Source organism: Pteronotus mesoamericanus, unplaced genomic scaffold (genome assembly GCF_021234165.1).
Source record: "Pteronotus mesoamericanus isolate MK-2021 breed Mesoamerican mustached bat unplaced genomic scaffold, CSHL_Meso_final contig_228, whole genome shotgun sequence".
Lineage (NCBI taxonomy): Eukaryota > Metazoa > Chordata > Mammalia > Chiroptera > Mormoopidae > Pteronotus > Pteronotus mesoamericanus.
In genome coordinates this window covers 57,965-76,249 of record NW_026555095.1, presented here as the reverse complement: position 1 = coordinate 76,249, position 18,285 = coordinate 57,965, and the positions used below count along the sequence as shown (strand labels likewise).

General features: G+C 37.0%; 1 protein-coding gene and 1 pseudogene across 4 annotated transcripts in view; one reads left to right on the top strand and one right to left on the bottom strand.

Annotated features, from left to right (window-relative positions):
- Positions 1 to 18,285, bottom strand: part of GSK3B (glycogen synthase kinase 3 beta) — a 202,529-nt gene that overhangs the window by 170,583 nt on the left and 13,661 nt on the right. For 2 of the 4 annotated variants that reach the window (XM_054572302.1, XM_054572303.1), the window contains exon 2: positions 3,499 to 3,549. The exons of the other annotated variants lie outside the window; for them this stretch is intronic. In XM_054572302.1, coding sequence (XP_054428277.1) covers positions 3,499 to 3,549 — 51 coding nt within the window. The remainder of the gene's footprint in view (positions 1 to 3,498; positions 3,550 to 18,285) is intronic. 4 annotated transcript variants of the gene reach the window in all.
- On the top strand, positions 4,016 to 4,831 carry LOC129069641 (protein SET-like; annotated as a pseudogene).

Here is an 18,285-nt window from a genome sequence, read left to right as displayed (position 1 = left end):
TTCTATTACCCCACAGCTCTACTCTTCAAGCTAATCACTGAATAAGCACCTGCCGCATATACACAAGGGAAGGCGAAAGAAACCAAAGTCTCGCCTATAACGGCAGTAAAAGGTAAAAAATAGAATGGTTCTAAAATGGAGTTGTATAACTAATTATGCATGATAAACATACAAATATAAAATGGACTATGTCTTTAAAAAAAAACTGTATTTAACCATTATTGCTTCCTTTCCCCAGTGATCCAAAACCCCAGAGTTTGTTTTAGAGACAAATGTAATGAAAGTAAGAACTGTGCACTCAAAATATCCCAAGATCCATTAAGAGAAAAGTTCAGCACTGTGACCAAAAGTCCAGGGGTGTGGTGGAGTGATGGGACCAAAAGCCCATCACTCCACCACACCCCTCCCTGCAAGGAAGAAACACTCTGCAGAAAAAAAAAATCAGAGAAAATAATAGGAGAGCCAGAAGAGCAGTCTCAGTGGAATGGAGTGCTAAGGGTTACTGTAGCTAAATTAAACATAGGCTACCATCTTTTTGAGGAGGAAGAAATTAGTAGGCCAAACACTGAAAAGGTCTAATTGGATTTAGGATACTCTAGGCAGAAAGAACATAAACAAATGCACAGTAGTTAAAAAAAAAATGACAGCCCCGAATAGGTGAAGCCATAGAGACAGCAAGCCAAACTGGTGGCTGCCAGAGGCTTGTGGGAGGAGAAAATGTGAAGTGACTGCTGATGTGTTCAAATTTTTTCTTGTAAGGTCTTGAATATTTTTTCTTGAGAATATTTTGGAACTTGATAAAAGTGGTGGCTACATATTGTGAATGTAAACATGCTACTGAATTACACAGTTTAAAGTGGTTAATTTGTTAAGTCAATTTCATCTCAATTTTTAAGTGCATTAGCCTCATATAAAAAAGTGAATACAGGCTTTCTAGATCATGGCACAAACCCTAACTTCCTGCCGTCCAAGTACTGCCCTGGGTTAAATTACAGGTTACCCACTAGTTGTGATACTAAGCCTACAATATTCATGAACCTCACCAGGTTACATTAATTTTCTGCCTTAAAATAGCTAGTCTACAACTCCTACCCTCCTATTCTCTCTCTCTGTCTCTCTCTTTCTCCAAATAAAATACCCCATACCAACCATAATTCTAGGTCATCTTCTACCCCTCTCTCATTTTTAAATATTTTTTAGTATTCAATCCAAAAATAAAGGGATTACAGAACCATCTCAAGAGAGAGTGTTTTCAAAAACCTCCAAGAAAAACCTTCCCTAAATAGCGGTAACAGCCAATCAATCTACCTCAGGAAATAAATCTTTTTGCTTATACAGGGTGGGGCAAAGACAGGTTTACAGTGGTTCATATGGAAAATAATACAATAACTAATAAATAATACAAGAATAAACTTTTGCATACTCACAAATGTAAACCTACTTTTGCTGCAAATTCTCACTGCCCTCCCCAACACATAAATCTATAGTATGACTATTTTAATCTATTTCCTTTTCAAATATAGTTAACACTTCTCTAATCAAGAAGACTTCTAGAAACAGCAAGCTTAGAAAATCAAAACCCTGGAGACAGAGAGAAAATAATTATTAACAGCTAACATGCATTGGAATCTACCTACTCTGTGCCAAGCTGTGTTTTTCATGCATTACAGCATTTAACCTCCTTAATGACTCTGGGAGGTAAGTACTATTATAATCATTTTAAAGATAAATGAAGAAAGCCAAGTTCTGAAAACAAGTCATTTAATCAGGTTCAGAGTCAGTAATTTTTGGAATGGAGATTCTAAAGCAATCTAACATACAGATCTCTGCATTTCTTAAGTGAAATAGCAGTAGAAAACCATATACATCACAGACTAAGCTTTATGGAAGCAATCCCCCAGATCTTCCCTACAACCTACAGTACCGATTAAAATTATCAATCTCATTCAGAGCACAAGTCTAATAATTGTTGATATGGATTTCCCCCGTTCACAGTTACTCAGGTGCAGCATATTTGCAGGAACAAGTGGTATTACTACTAGGACCCACCACACTAATGAGTTGTTGGGATCAGAGGGGAGACAAATGCACACACAAGGAAAAAAAGAAAATGATTATTAAAAAACTACTTCATAATCACATTAAATAGCCCTCAGCCGTTGTATTTTAGAATGCAGCTGTTTCTGTATCCTTCAGTAGAACAGAGTAACATTCATGACAATGATAAGAGAGGTCCTCTTATAACGTCATTTCATTATAACATTAATGAGCTTCCACAGGAACTTAAAAATTGTTTATATCAATTGTCCTATGGTTAAATTGGTTTCCTTATACATAATTTTGCTTAAAGTAGTAGAACCAATCAACAACATTAAGTGGGAACTTACTGTATTATAAAATGGTACCAAAAGTCATATTCATCCATTATTTAAAATACAGATTTTAGAACAATTCCTACAAAAAGTTTGAAATCATTTTTCTAGAAAGTTCAAGATGATAGTATTTCTCCATCTCTCAGGTTATTTCCTCATCCCTCAATTCAATCTCTTATTCTCTCCTCTTTTTCCTTAGAACATAAACATTCTCAAATCCCTATGTTTTTGTCCACTTCTAACTTGCACTCCCCACCTTAATAGGCAAGCTTCTCAAAGAGTAGCCAACACTCATTATCTTCTACTTCCCCATCTCCATCCTCTCTGCTAGAGCTTCTGTACCCAGCTTCCCAGTTAAGTTGTTCTTGCTAAAGTCACCAATGCCTCCCTATTCCTAAATCTAATGAACAATTTTCAGGTCTTATTTGTCCTTTTGAGCAGGATTTAACATTTCAGATCTCTTCCTCCCCTTCCCTCCTCTTTTAAATTCTGGTCAGTTACCTCCTACACTGCCACTCTTCTGTTTTCCCTCTTCTTACTACTTTTTTATCCATTTTCCTGCCTGTCCCACAAAAGGTGGAGGGTCCCTGGCTGCCTTCTCTTTTGTTAAGAATTCTCAAAAGATGATCTCAACCTCTACTCTACCATGCTATATACTATTACTTCTAACTCTCTAGCCCACTTAACTACCCTAGCAGCTTTCCAATACCTCTCCCAAGCATCTCTGCTGGAGTATTTCCGGGCCCCTCAACATCAACATAGCTACAACTGAACTGATCTTTGAAAGCCAAAGAATACAGCCTTGGAAAGTGAAGATGTACAGGAAGTTTTATTTTGGTAGGAGCGGGGAAATTTCCCTATTTTAGTAAAAATCTTTATCCACACAGTTTTTCCACCCAAACAGCTGGGGGTCATTCCTGACTCCTTACTTCTCTTGACCTGAACAGCCAAATAAATCATCAAATACCAAAAGAGGATTGTAAAACCTTAATCTCTTCAAGTCCCCTCCCCTTCTCTTTACTCCCCCATCGTTTCTCAGCAATAGCTTCTTTAGGCTTTTGCACAATACTCATAATCGCTTGTGACTATAATACTTATCACATAACATGCATATTTCTCCATTAACCTGCAAACTTAGTGACAGGAAACCGTGTCTTGTTCTTTTTATCCAATGTACCTAGGAACACATAAAAATAAACATAAGTCTGGTGAGTAATTCCAAGAAGCTAAAACCTCAAAAATGTACAATTTATTAACAGTAGAGTAGGAATTTATGTGTAGTTTTAACTTGCCAGCATTTTTCAATATTGAAGTGCCATCTTAGAACACCAATAGCAGCAAATCAGTAACATTCTGCATATTCAATGTAACAAAATATTCGTATCCTATGTTTCTATGTACATTTCACATTTTCTACAATGACCACTTTCATAATTGGTGAGGGAACAGTATTTTTAGAGCAAAATGCCACAATCAACACAAATGAAAAATCTTTTGTTTTTAGGACAATTATGTTGTGAAACTGGAACTGGGGTGGGGTGGATGCATCAAGAACCTAAGAGAATAGATTTTTGTTTTTTTCTCAGTGCTGCTTCCAGCCCTGCCGCTTCCCTTTGGTCAGATTCTCCAGCTTATCTCACAGCATGGCTCCCACAAGCCAGTCTTCACTCCCACCCCTCGCGAAGACACTGAGACCTCCTCCTGCCCTCAAGCCAGAGAAGAAGCCAACCTCTCACGACTTGCCAAAGGAAGAAAAAGAACAGCAATTGAACATATTGATGAAGTACAAAATGAAACAGACAGACTTAATGAACAAGCCAGTGAGGAGATTTTGAAAGTAGAACAGATATATAACAAACTCCGCCAACGATTTTTTCAGAAGAGGTCAGAATTGATCACCAAAATCCCAAATTTGGGGGTAACAACATTTGTCAACCATCCACAAGTGTCTGCACTGCTTGGGGAAGAGGATGAAGAGGCACTGCATTATTTGACAAGAGTTGAAGTGACAGAATTTGAAGATATTAAATCAGGTTACAGAATAGATTTTTATTTTGATGAAAAACCTTACTTAGAAAATAAAGTTCTCTCCAAAGAATTTCATCTGAATGAGAGTGGTGATCCATCGTCAAAGTCCACTGAAATCAAATGGAAATCTGGAAAGGATTTGACGAAACGTTCAAGTCAAACACAGAATAAAGCCAGCAGGAAGAGACAGCATGAGGAACCAGAAAGCTTTTTTACCTGGTTCACTGACCATTCTGATGCAGATGCAAATAAGTTAGGATAAGTAATCAAAGATGGTATCTGGCCAAATCCATTACGGTACTACTTGCATCCCCGACATGGATGACAAAGAAGGGGAAGGAGAAGATGATGATGATGAGGATGAAGGTGAAGAAGATGAAGATGACGATGAGGGGGAGGAAGGAGAGGAAGATGAAGGAGAAGATGACTAATGGAACTCTGATGGATTCCAATCTTCTTTTTTAATTTTCGCCAGTCTCTGGGAGCAAGCTGCAGCCTCCCCCTCCCCACCCCGCCCTTGTGCTCCGTCTCCCTGTTTTTTAAGTCTCTTTTCTATCCTTTACACCATGGTTCTCACCTTATTTGGGGGGGATGTACCTTGAGCAGAATACAGTGGGAAAAGAATCTCTGCCCCTTTCTGTTCAAAATTCATTTTTTAGCCCTTCCTATCTTGACAAAAACTTTATGGAATAAACACCACCATGCTCTGTGGGAAAAAAGAAAAACCTTCTGCTTCCTTAGCTCTGCTGGAAGCTGGAGGGTCCTAGGCCCCTGTGTGGTTGTGCATAGAATTCTAGTTTTTTCCCTCCTTTCTCTGTATATTGGGCTCAGAGATTACACTGTGTCTCTATGTGAATATGGACAGTTAGCATTTACCAACATGTATCTGTCTACTTTCTCTTGTTTAAAAAAAAAGAAAAAACATAAAGAAAAGGGGGTTATAGAAGGTCAGCAAAGGCTGGGTTTGAGATGTTGGGTGGGTTGTGGGCATTTTGACAACATGGCTTCTCCTTTGGCATGTTTAATTGTGATGTTTAACGGACATCCTTGCAATTCAAAATGACCCTTTTGAAATAAAATTATCTCCTGATGATGACTTGAGCCCTGCCACTAAGTGGGAGAATCAGCAGAACCTGTAGGATCTTATTCGGAATTGACATTTCTCTATTGTAATTTTATTGTTTATTTTTGAATTTTCTTGTTTCGCTGGAAAGGAAAGACGATGCTCAGTTTTAAACGTTAAAAGTGTACAAGTTGCTTTGTTACAATAAAACTAAATGTGTACACACACACACACACACACACACACACACACACACCCCCCACTAAGAGAATATACCAAAAAAGGGATACTGCTTTCAATGAAGTTAAGCTCACTTGGTAACTGTATTTAGTTGTAGTTTCATCCCTGTCAGTCTATGACTTGCATGAAAGTGGATCTTTCCACTTTCAACATGCAAGCAAAGTTACTGGCTGGCTAATAATGGAAGGGACATATTTGAAAACTTATACTCAAATTCACTTTCCAGATTTATATTTTTTTCTTATATTTTTTTCAGTCATAAAAATATGAGGAAAATATAAGTGAATATTTGTATCAACACTTCTCAAAGTGTAGTCTGAATCTCTGAACCCTTTCAGAAGCCCAAATTTATTTTCATAACAATAAGATGACATTTGTATTTTCATTCCCATTCTCTGAAATACACAAGAGTTCTCCAGAGGTGAGAATGTCCTGTGATAAATACTGCAAGAGTTTAATGCATCCTGTGATAAATATCTCAAGAGTTTAACAGCAGAGGCAGATGTGAGAATCCAGCTACCTTCTATTAAGCCAAAGGTATCTGCAAAAATGTATAAATTCTCAATAATCTTTTTATTTGGGAAAATGTGAGTTTTTCATTAAAAATGTTCATATTAACATGTAAGGGACTTATTTCTTAATAAATTAATAAGTATTTATAAATCTCAGTTTTAACTTCTAGTGTGGCAAATGTCTACTGATGTAACCCACAGGAAAAAGAGCTCTTTGTGGTTCTCAAGAGTTATTAAGAGTATAAAGGGGTCCTGAGACCAAAAGTACAAGCACTGCCGATTTATATAGTTTAAGGAGGGGCAAGCTTCTTTAAGCATGAGCCCAAAGCAAGAAAGCCAACCAATAAATATGTTGACAAATATTTTAAACTTCTATCATCCAAAAATAAACACAAGCAAAATACAAGAAAAACTGACAAGTCAGGGGAAATACCAAATACAGCAATGGGTTCATAATATTTACACATGAAGAGGTCTTTCACATCTCTAAGGAAAAGACAAATATCCCCCAGTAGGAATGGACACACAAAAACTAATGGGGAAACAGTAGAATATACAAAGACTAATATACATGTAGAAAAATAACCCTCAAACTTATCAGTTTTCAAAGCAATGAAAATTAAAACTGATTAAATCAGCAATGGTGTGCCAAATTCAGTAAGAATGCAGGGAAACAAGTGCCCATATAAATTACTGTTATGAACATAAACAGTTACAGCCTATCTGGAAGGCAATCCAGAAACATGGATCATAAATCTTTTTTTTCTTTTTTAAGATTTTATTTATTTATTTTTAGAGAAGAGAAGGGAGGGAGAAGAGGGGAAGAGGGGGAGAACCATCAATGTGTGGTTGCCTCTTGCGTGCCCGCACTGGGCCCATGGCCAGCAACCCAGGCATGTGCTCTGGAGTGGGAATCAAACCGGCGACCCTTTGGTTCGCAGGCCGGTGCTCAGTCCACTGAGCCACACCAGCTAGGGCTGAATCAGTTATCTTAGAAGTGTATCTTCTCCCCAACCTCCAATCCTATCCTAACTCCATAAAAATATATACAAAGTCTGCTACAATATTCACCAAAGCATTATTTATAATTGCAAAACAGACACTAGAAACAAATGTCTACTAAGGAGACGGCTGAATATATTATAGCATCCCATGTAGTGTGAACTACTTCTTATCTGGTGATTTAAAATTTTGTACATGGAAAAGTATCTTTGATATACTAGGTCAGAAAAAGGCAGTTAAACCATCTCAGTAGAAGACAATACACCTATGTGCAAAGAATTAGGATGTGCCAGGAATTCAAGTTATGTGCTAGGTATTTCATATGCCTTATCACTTTTAATTTTCAAAACTATATGATATAGGGTGCCCTCCATAAACCCCTGTTCTCTCAGAACCTGCAAAACTGAAATAAGTAATTTGCCCCAAAACCATGAGAACCTGATTTCACAAAACCATCAGATACTGGAGGCCATACTTGATTCTAGGTCTCACACTCAAACTACATTTTGTTAAATATCACCTGTAAACCAAAATGTTAACAGTGAGTCAATATGACTATCTCCTCTCCACAGCTACCTTTCTTCTTCTTCCTCTTTTTCTTCCCCTTAATGTTATATTTCTTTCTATAATAAACATAGTTTACTTTTTTTAATTTAACAAGGGCATTCTTATTTTGAAATACTCTAATTCAAAAGCCAAAGATTCCATGTGGGGAGAAAAACTTTAGAGCACAACTTTCAAATTCAGTACATCTTGTGATTTAACATTATCTACAGGCAAATTAAAAACAAACAATATCAACTTCTTTTGCGAAGTTTTACAGAAAGTATATGGATTTTAACATCAACAGACCTGGTTTAAAAATTAATTTTTAAAAATTAAATAATTAAATAATCAAATAAAATTAACTAATATCCACAATAAACTGTGAACCTTAAAGCAAATTTTTTAACCTCTCTGAAACTCAACTTTCTTATTTGTAAAATACTGATAATAATTCCTACCTCACAGGGTTATTATAAACACTGTGTTAAAAAGAATAAACCAGATAGCTTTTCTGGTTGCAGCCAAGATGGAGGCATACACAGATATTCTTCACCTCCTCACACAAGCAAAAGAAGGAAACAACCAATTTAAAAACAAAGAACAACCAGAACTGGGAGAAAATTGAACTGTGTGGAAGTCCGACAACCCAGGAGTTAAAAAAGAAACACTTATCCAGAATGGCAGAAAGTACAAAGACAGGCAGCTGGGGCAAAGAGGACTCAAGTGAGGCAGTGGCTGATGGAACAAGTGGTCCTTCATTCAAACTGGGGGGAACAACTCGGAAGTGAAACCCAGGGATCCTGTGAGGTGAAAATAAAGCCTCAAAACCTCTGGCTGTATAAATCTGTGGAGGTTGTGGTGGTGAGAGAAAATGCTAGTCTCTTGAAAGCAGGCAAAGTGCCAAGCAAGCAACACTGTTCCTTCTCTGACCCTTTCCCCATATACAGCACCACAACTCAATGAAGTGGGTTGCCCTGCCGTGGTGAGTATCTAAGGCTCCACCCCCCTACAATATAACAGGTGCACCGAGACAAAGAAATATGTCTCAAATGAAAGAACAGATCAAAACTCCAGAAAAAAAAACAAAGCCATGAGGAGATAGCCAACCTATCAGACGCACAGTTCAAAACACTAGTAATCAGGATGCTCACAGAAATGGTTAAACATGGTCGCAAAATAGAGGAAAATGTGAAGGTTATACAAAGTGAAATAAAGGAAAATACACAGGGAGCCAACAGTGAAGGGAAGAAAACCAGGACTCAGATTAACAGCTTGGAACAAAAGGAAGAAACAGATATTCAACCAGAACAGAATGAAGAAACAAGAATTCAAAAAAATAAGGAGAGGCTTAGGAACCTCCAGGATAACTTTAAACATTCCAACATCCAAATCATAGGGGTGCCAGAAGGAGAAGAGGAAGAGCAGGAAATTTGAAACTTATTTGAAAAAATAATGAGAGAAAACTTTCCCAATCTGGTGAAGGAAATAGACATACATATACAAGAAACTCAGAAAGTCCCAAACAAGTTGGACCCAAGAAGGACCACACCAAGACACATCATAATTACATTACCCAAGATTAAAGGAGAGAATTTTAAAAGCAGCAAGAGAAAAGGAGACAGTTCTCTACAAAGGAGTTCCCATAAGACTATCAGCTGATTTCTCCAAAGAAACCTTACAGGCAAGAAGGGGCTGGCAAGAAGTATTCAAAGTCATGAAAGGCCAGGACCTACATCCAAGATTACTCTATCCACCAAAGCTTTCCTTCAGAATGGAAGGGCAGATAAAGTGCTTCCCAGATAAGGTCAAGTTAAAGGAGTTCATCATCACCAAGCCTTTATTATATGAAACATTAAAGGGCCTTACCTAAGAAAAAGAAGATCAAAACAACGAACAGTAAAATAACAACAAACTCACAGCTATCAACAACTGAACCTAAAAAAAAAAAAAACAAAAACTAACAAACAACTAGAACAGGAACAGAATCACAGAAATGGAGATCATATGAAGGGTTATCAGCGGGGAGGCGGTGGGGGGAGAATGAAGAAAAGGTACAGTAAATAAGAAGCATAATTGGTGGATACAAAATAAACAGGAGGAGGTTAAGAACAGTATAGGAAATGGAGAAGCCAAAAAACTTATAATATGACCCATGGACATGAACTAAGGGGGTGGGAAGGGAATGCTGAAAGGATGAGGGTGCAGGATGGAGGGAATAAAGGGGAGAAAAAAATGGGACTACTGTAATAGCGTAATCAAAATATATTCAAAAGAAAGTACAAACTTTAAGATATAAAATAAGTCATGGAAATGTAACGTACAGCATGGAAACTATCATCAATAATATTGTACTGCATATCTAAAAATTGCCAAGAGAGTAAATCTTTAAAGCTCTCATCACAAGAAAAGAAATTGTAACTTTGTATAACGGCAGTTATATCACTTCAAAGCATAATACAAATTATCATTTTGTATACCTGAAATTAGTATATTATATGTTAATTTTACCTCAATTTTTAAAAATGGCATGTGGTGATGGTTTTTCCTCAATTTTTAAAAAGATTCTAAGTCTCTCCTCATGACCTCCCTACACACGCCCATTAAACACACACACACACACACACACACACACACACACACAACAAACAGGTACAGGAGAGGTACCAAACAACATACACTGAAACCTTTATTATTTTCATTACTACCAATAATAATAGCTCTGGCCTGGGTTGGGTGTCATCCCACAAAGTGAAAAGTCTCCAGTTTGACCCCTGGTCAGGGCATATGCCTGGGTTGCAGGTTTGGGACCAGTCAGGGGCACATACAGGAAGCAACTGACTGATGCTTCTCTCTCACATCAGTGTTTCTCTCCTTCTCTTTCTCCCTCCTTTCCCTTTCTCTAAAAATAAATTTTAAAATTTACAAATAATAGTCATAATAATGACATCTAAAATTATGTGCCAGATACTGTGCCAAGCACTTTATATGTATAATTACTTCCTTTAAGCTTTACAATCAGCCAGAAAGGTTAAGTATTATTATCACCACTTTCAGATAATGAAACTGAAGCTATAAAAAGTTAGTAACTTTTCTAAGCTCACTATACCTCATAAAAGACAGATCCTGGCCTCATGATGTCAAAAACAGATATAAAGCTATGCATACCTAAAGATATATGAAATCTCACAAAAAAAAAAAAAAGCACTTCCATTTACAGAGTATTTTCTGAAACCTTCCTTTCTAGAAAATGGAGTTCATCTATGCAAAGCAATGGGTGAGGAACATGGTCAAATAGTCAATTTATTATCCTTCCCTTTTTTCCTAAATAGGGCCACTTAGTCTCTCTCCCAGTATTACTGCTAAATTACTGTTTCTACAAGTAAAAGCCAAATTCGCAGTCCATTACAATCACATAGCAGCATGGTAAGGTCAAAAGAGCAAAGATTTAAGAATCAGAGAAGTTAGGGATCCTTTCCCAGTTCTGCCTTGTAACTAGTTTTGCGCCTTTGATCCTCCAGAAGAGACTCGGGTTCCTTGCCTATAGAAAGGACATACCACTTCCGCCCTGTGGAACAATGCTTTTTAAATACTGGCTCTCTTCCCTTTTATTCTAAAATAAAAGCAAGGTCCAAATACCTAAGACAGAGCTTCCAAAGTCTGATCCAACCAATACTAACCCTTCAAGGGATCCTATACGCAGCACTTCCTAAACTTCATTGGCCACAGAATATTTATTACAGCATAACACTGTTTAGGAAACACTGACCAAAGGACTTTAATATACGTTAAAACAAAAACAAAAACACTTTGCTTCAGATTCTATGACAGCTCTTTTGGCTCTTCAGTGTTCATTTTATCCACTCTCTAGTTTGTGCCTTCATTCGTACAGTTGAGCTGGCAAATCAGTGTGCCTACTAGATGTAAGAATATTCTATTTATTAAATATTGTACATTAAAATTCAGGCATCCTCTTACAAATGTGGTCTAAAAAACCCAACTGCACAAAAAACAGGGCTTGTTATCGCAAAATTAACAGAAAACAGTATTTTTCCAGTTACAGAGAAGAGGAGCCTGGGAAAAATAAGTCCATGTTTCAGTTTCCATTTACTAGAATTGCATTAAACAAACCAATTATTACAAACAAAATGTGTACTGGACTCATCTTCAATAACAAGTCAGGGCAGAAAGGAGAAGCCAATTATACTGTATGTGAATTGTGTACTATCACAGAATTTTACACAAAATCTGACATCTAGAGCATTCATCAACTAAGTAAAAACAAAATTTTCTCAAATCGTGAGAACTGTAAATCAGCCTTTAAAATAAATATTTAACTAGTCTCAAAAATTACAATACTTAACAAGAAAAAATGATTATGAACTGATGTATTAAAAGTTGGTCTCTCTAGTTAGGATTTAACCTTTTAAATTTCTGAGTTATTTTCAACATTCAACATCTTTTAAGTGCCAACCAGATAAAGATCATCTTCATATGTAAGAATAATGTAAAACAACAAAAAATAATACTGAGACAAGAGACTACACTTAATAAAATGGAAGCTGAGGAAATCCTACACTTGCCTTAAATCAAGCTATGATGTATGGGTAACTGGGCTCAAAACTGGTACCTTCAAGTTACCAGAGGTGGCAAGGCTCTGTTTTTGTACAACTGTTCACATTCTCCTTAGGACAGTAAAGTAGTTAAAAGAGCCCTAGACTAAATTACAGGGTTATACCCATCAGGACCACAAACTTTTTTTCTAGTTAACTTCTTCCGCAACCCTTACTCCTATGGTCTACAACAGTTTTAACCTTTTCCCTAAACTTAAAGTACACAGGGTTTCATGTTTCTCAGGTACAAAGTCTGTCCAGAAGGTATCCAGCCATCTAATATTAAAAATGGAGACATCTATCAAACATACAAGAAACAGTAAACATTGTACATAGGACAATGACACCTCAGTCCCCTTCAAAGTAGGCACCTTGGGTCCTCATACAGTTCTTTCAATGGGCATCGGCTACCCCGCTGCATTTTCCTGAATCTCATCTCTTCCCTTTCAAAGGTGATTGTAGTTTTAGGAAAAGCCAGAAGTCACAGGGCACCAAATCTGGGCTGTAGTGGGGCTGAGTCACCTGGGCGACTTGATGTTTCACCAAAAACCTCTGCACGAGACATGCATGAGCAGGTGTGTTGTCGTGATGAAGCTGCCAACCACCAGTCACCCATAGCTGCGGCCTTCTGAATCATGTGAATGGTTTTCACAGAGCAATGTTCAAGCTTAACACAAGATTTGATGCAGATCTGTTGCTCTACTCACTCTGTCATTTTGAATGCAATGGCCACACAGTACACCTCCTCACTCAATGGCTCTACTGCCCCCCACTGACTAGTAACAGTGAAGTTGTCATTGTTCACATGTGCACATTCCAGTCCAATCTCCTTGGCTGCCAGGTTACATCAACGTCATGCAAATGTTCTTATTACATTAATAATGGCTGGGCTTTTCCGGGACAGACCTTATATATGTGAGATACAAAAAGATGTCTTTTAAAAATTGGGACATAAAGTAAAGCCACATTTTTAAACAATATCTTACTTCCAAATACATACTGATGGCTGACAAGATGTACAATTTATACTGATGCCATATACTGCTGACCCATAAACAACAGGAGGTTAAGGGCGCCAATCCCTGTGCAGTAGAAAATCCATCTATAACTTCTGACTCCCCAAAAACTTAACTATAGTTCTCTCTCAGTATTGAGGGGGGACTAGTTCCAGGACTCCATGTAAATACCAAAAGCCACAGATGCTCAAGACCCTTATATAAAATGGCACTGAACAGCGCCTAACTGTAGGGTATCTGCATCCACATATTCCCAGGTACAGATCAAAAACGGTTCTTGATTCAAGGTTGGTTGTATCATGGATGTTACAACCAGAGATATAAAGGGATGACTGTGTATCTATTGGGGAAAAATCGACATATAAGTGGACCCATGCTGTTCAAAACCTCTGTTCAAGAATCAACCGTACAAGAATCTTCTGCCTATGGGATCTTTGTTGTCTAAGGACCCCCAAAATTGACCCACCTGCTCTTGTATTAGAAATCATGACACATACACCCTTTGTTTCTTACTAAGTATTCACTCTCCACTATAGCAGAAATACAGTGTCCAGCAGGAGTAACACTTGCTTAAGTGTTGGTAGGGTAATAATATAGGGTGTAATAACTTAGTTTTAATTTGAATGTTGCACCTAAAATGTCATATAATGTGCTTGAGTATGATATTGTTATGTTACAGAATTACATGCTTCTGATTTTATAATAAAAAAAATTTGTGCCAGACCCTGTATAATACTAGAACATTTCCTCTATCCTTTGAAAATGCACAGCCATTCTTTAGTTTTCCAAAAACTGACAGGAGGTAAATACACATATTAACATTAAGGTCTCAAAAGTCTCTCAGTAAAGGTTACCACTGATGTTCAATTGAACTTGAAGAAAACTGTGCTTTGTTCTTTGGTAATTCCTCTTGGATTTCAAGCAGGGTAGAGCAAGCATTTGCTACTAACAGAAAAAATAAATAAATATCTTCTATGTCTAAGAAGCATGCCCTTGACCAGCCAAACATCTCACAACTGTAATCAAAGAAGTATATACCATATTCATCAGTAGAAACCAAATTATCCTGACAACATGACTTCTCCAAATCAAATAGAAAGAGCAAAATTAAATAGCTTTTTAAGAGGTTGGATTATTAGCAAGAGGACCCATATTGTTTATTAATATTTCTCACTCTCTCTGACAAATCTCTTAAACTGATATACTTATATGCATTTGTACATCAAATAAATATTCTCTAGAGACACACAGAAAGTAAAAACAGCAGTCTCCTACCATAGAAGTTCACATCACAAAGTCAGGAAATCAAGACAGATCAACTTAAGAAGCAGAAGCAAAAGAGAAGAGTCTCACAAATAATGGGAAGACCAAGAAATATGCCTCGCTCGAAGGGAAAGGAGGAATCCCCACAAAGAGAACTCAATGAAATAGAGGCAAGTAAACCATCAGATATTGAGTTCCAAGCAATGGTTCTAAGGATGCTCAATGAGCTCAGTGAGCTCAGAGAGAATTACCAAAACTACAAGGAAACTATGAGGAACTTACTGCAAAACTCTATCCGCATGAAAAAGGACGTAGAAACTATCAATAAGAGACAAGAGGAAATGAAGAATACAATTTCTGAATTGAAGAACCAGGAGAAGGAATCAGAAGCAGGCTAGATGAAGCCGAGCATCAAATCAGAGAGCTGGAGGACAAGGTAGAAAAAAGCTCCCAGAAAGAGCAAGAAAATGAAAAAAGACTTAAAAAGAATGAAGAGGCCTTTAGGGAAATGCAGGACAACCTGAAACATAATAATATCCGTATAATAGGGATACCAGAAGGAGAAGAAGATGAGGGAGGGATGGAGAACCTGTTTGAAAAAGTCACGATGGAAAACTTCCCTAATTGGAGGAGAGAAAAAGTCACACAAGTCCAGGAAGCACAGAGGGTCCCATTCAAGAGGAACCCAATGAGGCCTACTCCAAGACACATCATCATTAAAATGGCAAATATCAAAGACAAACAGAGAATCCTGAAGCAAACAAGGGTGCAAGAGGTAGTAACATATAACGGAGCCCTGATACAGCCAGCTGCTGACTTCTCGACAGAAACACTGCAAGCCAGAAGGGAATGGCAAGAAATATTCCAAGTCATGTAAAGCGAAGGCCTGCAACCAAGAGTGCTCTACCCACCAAGATTCTCAGTTAAAATGGAAAGCGAAATAAGGAGTTTCCCAGACAAAAGAAGGCTAAAGAATACACCTCCACCAAACCAGCACTGCAAAATATGCTAAAGGGACTGCTTTAAGATGAAGAAAAAGTTTCTATGAATACCCAGTTCCTTTCAGGGCTGCCAATACTTGCTATTACCAATATTTTTAATACTCATTAATCTCATTGTGACAATGATGTTATTTTAATTGTTCCTTTACTATTTGTTGAAACTAAACCTGTGTTTGTATATTTCTTGCCTATTTCTATTATTATTATTTTTTTTTTTAAAAAGCTTTACATGACTTTTCGGTATTCTTTATCCATTTTATTGATTAAAGGTTTGTAGAAATTTTTTCCCTGAAAAAAAAAAAAACAAACAAAACACCGAAAACCTATTAACCATGTTTTAGATGTGCTGCAAATACTTTCCTATTCTATTCCTTGTCCTTTAACTTTTTTTATATGTATATTACTATATAGTTAAAGGTTTAATATAGTCATATTGTCAATATTTATAGCTTCTGGGGTTGAATATTTTACTTCAGGTCATGAAAAATATTAGTTCTATTTTCTTCTCAAACTCCTTTGATTCTACATATTGATTTTTAAGTCACCTGAATATTTCTTGTGTAATGTGTGAAATAGGGCTCTACATTTGTTTTATTTCAAGTAATAGTGGTCTACGCACCTTCTTTGTTGAATAAGCCTTATTTTACCCATTGATTTGAAATATCAACTTAATCATATATTATATTGTTAGACAGATATATACGTTTGTCTCTAGAATGCTCATTATATTTCATTGATCTACTTGATTATTTCTGTGCTGGTGTCATATTGGTTTAATTGCTGAGACTTTATAATGGTTTTAAATTTTTTTAGTATTTTATAATTAACTCTGACATTTAAAAAATAAAAATCAGTCTGCATTTAAGAAAGAGAGATAGAACTCCTACTTTTTGTGACAACATGGATCGAAATGGAGAATATTAAGCTAAGTGAAATAAGCCAGTTGATCAAAGACAATTATCATATGATCTCACCTATAAGTAGACTCTATTCAACAAAATAAACTAATGAACAAAATAAGCCACAGGCACGGAAACATGGGGCAGACTGAAAGTGACCAGAGGCAGGGGTGGGTGGAAGAGGACAATGGTGGAAAGGGGAAGGGACTAGACAAAGAACATGTATGAATGACCCATGGACACGAACAACAGAATGGGAACTGACTATGGGAGTGGGGGGTGGGATAGGAGAGGGGGGTAAAGGAGTAAAAAGTAAGACAACTGTAATAGAATAAACATGATTTATAAATTTAAAGAAATACAAAAAGAGGTCCAATAAAACTTTAAAAATTTTCATAAATCCCCACAATACAAGTTTCAGCACACCCATGATGGTGAGGCTGGGAATATTCATATTTAAATAGTGTCTGCTTATATTATCTCTTGCAGGATAAGCTACTTGGGGAAAGTAAAGAAACTGATTTGTCAGGTTTCACTGTTCTAAATCTCTCTTCTATACTCTTCAAATAAAATCCTGGAAGGCTTTGGGATATTGTAGTAGCTGAACAGGTTAAATGTTTCAAAGGTACTATGTTTACCAACCAGTACAACCTAGTACTTGAGTTCTTTCATTCATTCAGCTATACCTCCCAGAGTTCAGAACTACTTGTCACTAAGCACATTGTATAATAAGTGTCTATATCTCTCTCTCTCTTTCCTTTTCCTATTATTGTTCCTTCATGTTTAAATAAAAACCCAGGTTTTTAACTCCGTAATTTCTTGTACCAAAACTTAAAGGTTCCACCCTGGTTGGTGTGGCTCAGTGGACTGAGCTCTGGCCTGCAAACCAAAGGGTCGCAGGTTCGATTCCCAGTCAGGACACATGCCTGGGTTGTGAGCCAGGTTCCCAGTAGGGGGCATGTGAGAGGCAACCACACATTGATGTTTCTCTCCCTCTCTTTCTCCTCCTCTAAAAATAAATAAATAAAATCTTAAAAAAAAAAAAGGCTTAAAGGTTCCTAGAAACATCAGTGATAGGCTGGTGACCTAGCAACTCTATATCATGTAAACACCAATGTATAGTATTCATGTATTCATTTAACTGCCATGACAAATTGCCTTCAACTCAAATATGAACTAAATGACCCAATCCAGAAAGCACTGTGCTCCACACTGCAAAAAATACAAGGCTGATACACTGCAAAAAATATAAAGCTAAGTAAAATACTTTTTCGTCATACTGGAATTCATATTTCCCTAGGGAGAGACAAGTTTACTAGAATACATGGCCGACCAGAAACAGGAGGATAGAGGGTACTATAGGAATTACATGTAAGTGAATTTCACGCCTTAGGGGAAGACATGGAATTGGCTAAGGTTGCATTTGGGACTAAGAAAGCTTGGTATGTCTTTGAAACAGCAAGGGGAGAGACATATGACAAAGAATAGACTGAAAGATTCCATCAGGACCAGGACAATCATGACCATGACATCTCACAGCATACCAATAAGAATTTCAATATACATTTTAACAGCTGCGCTAAAATATGAGGGTAAAATCATTACCTCCTACAGCAAGCACCTTTCTGAAGAACATAAATGTCTCATCCTCCTTTAATGTGGTATAAAAATTCAAAATAAACAGAAGACAAGACTCAAAGCAAAGCAATGACACAAATCAATGAAGTTTTTAA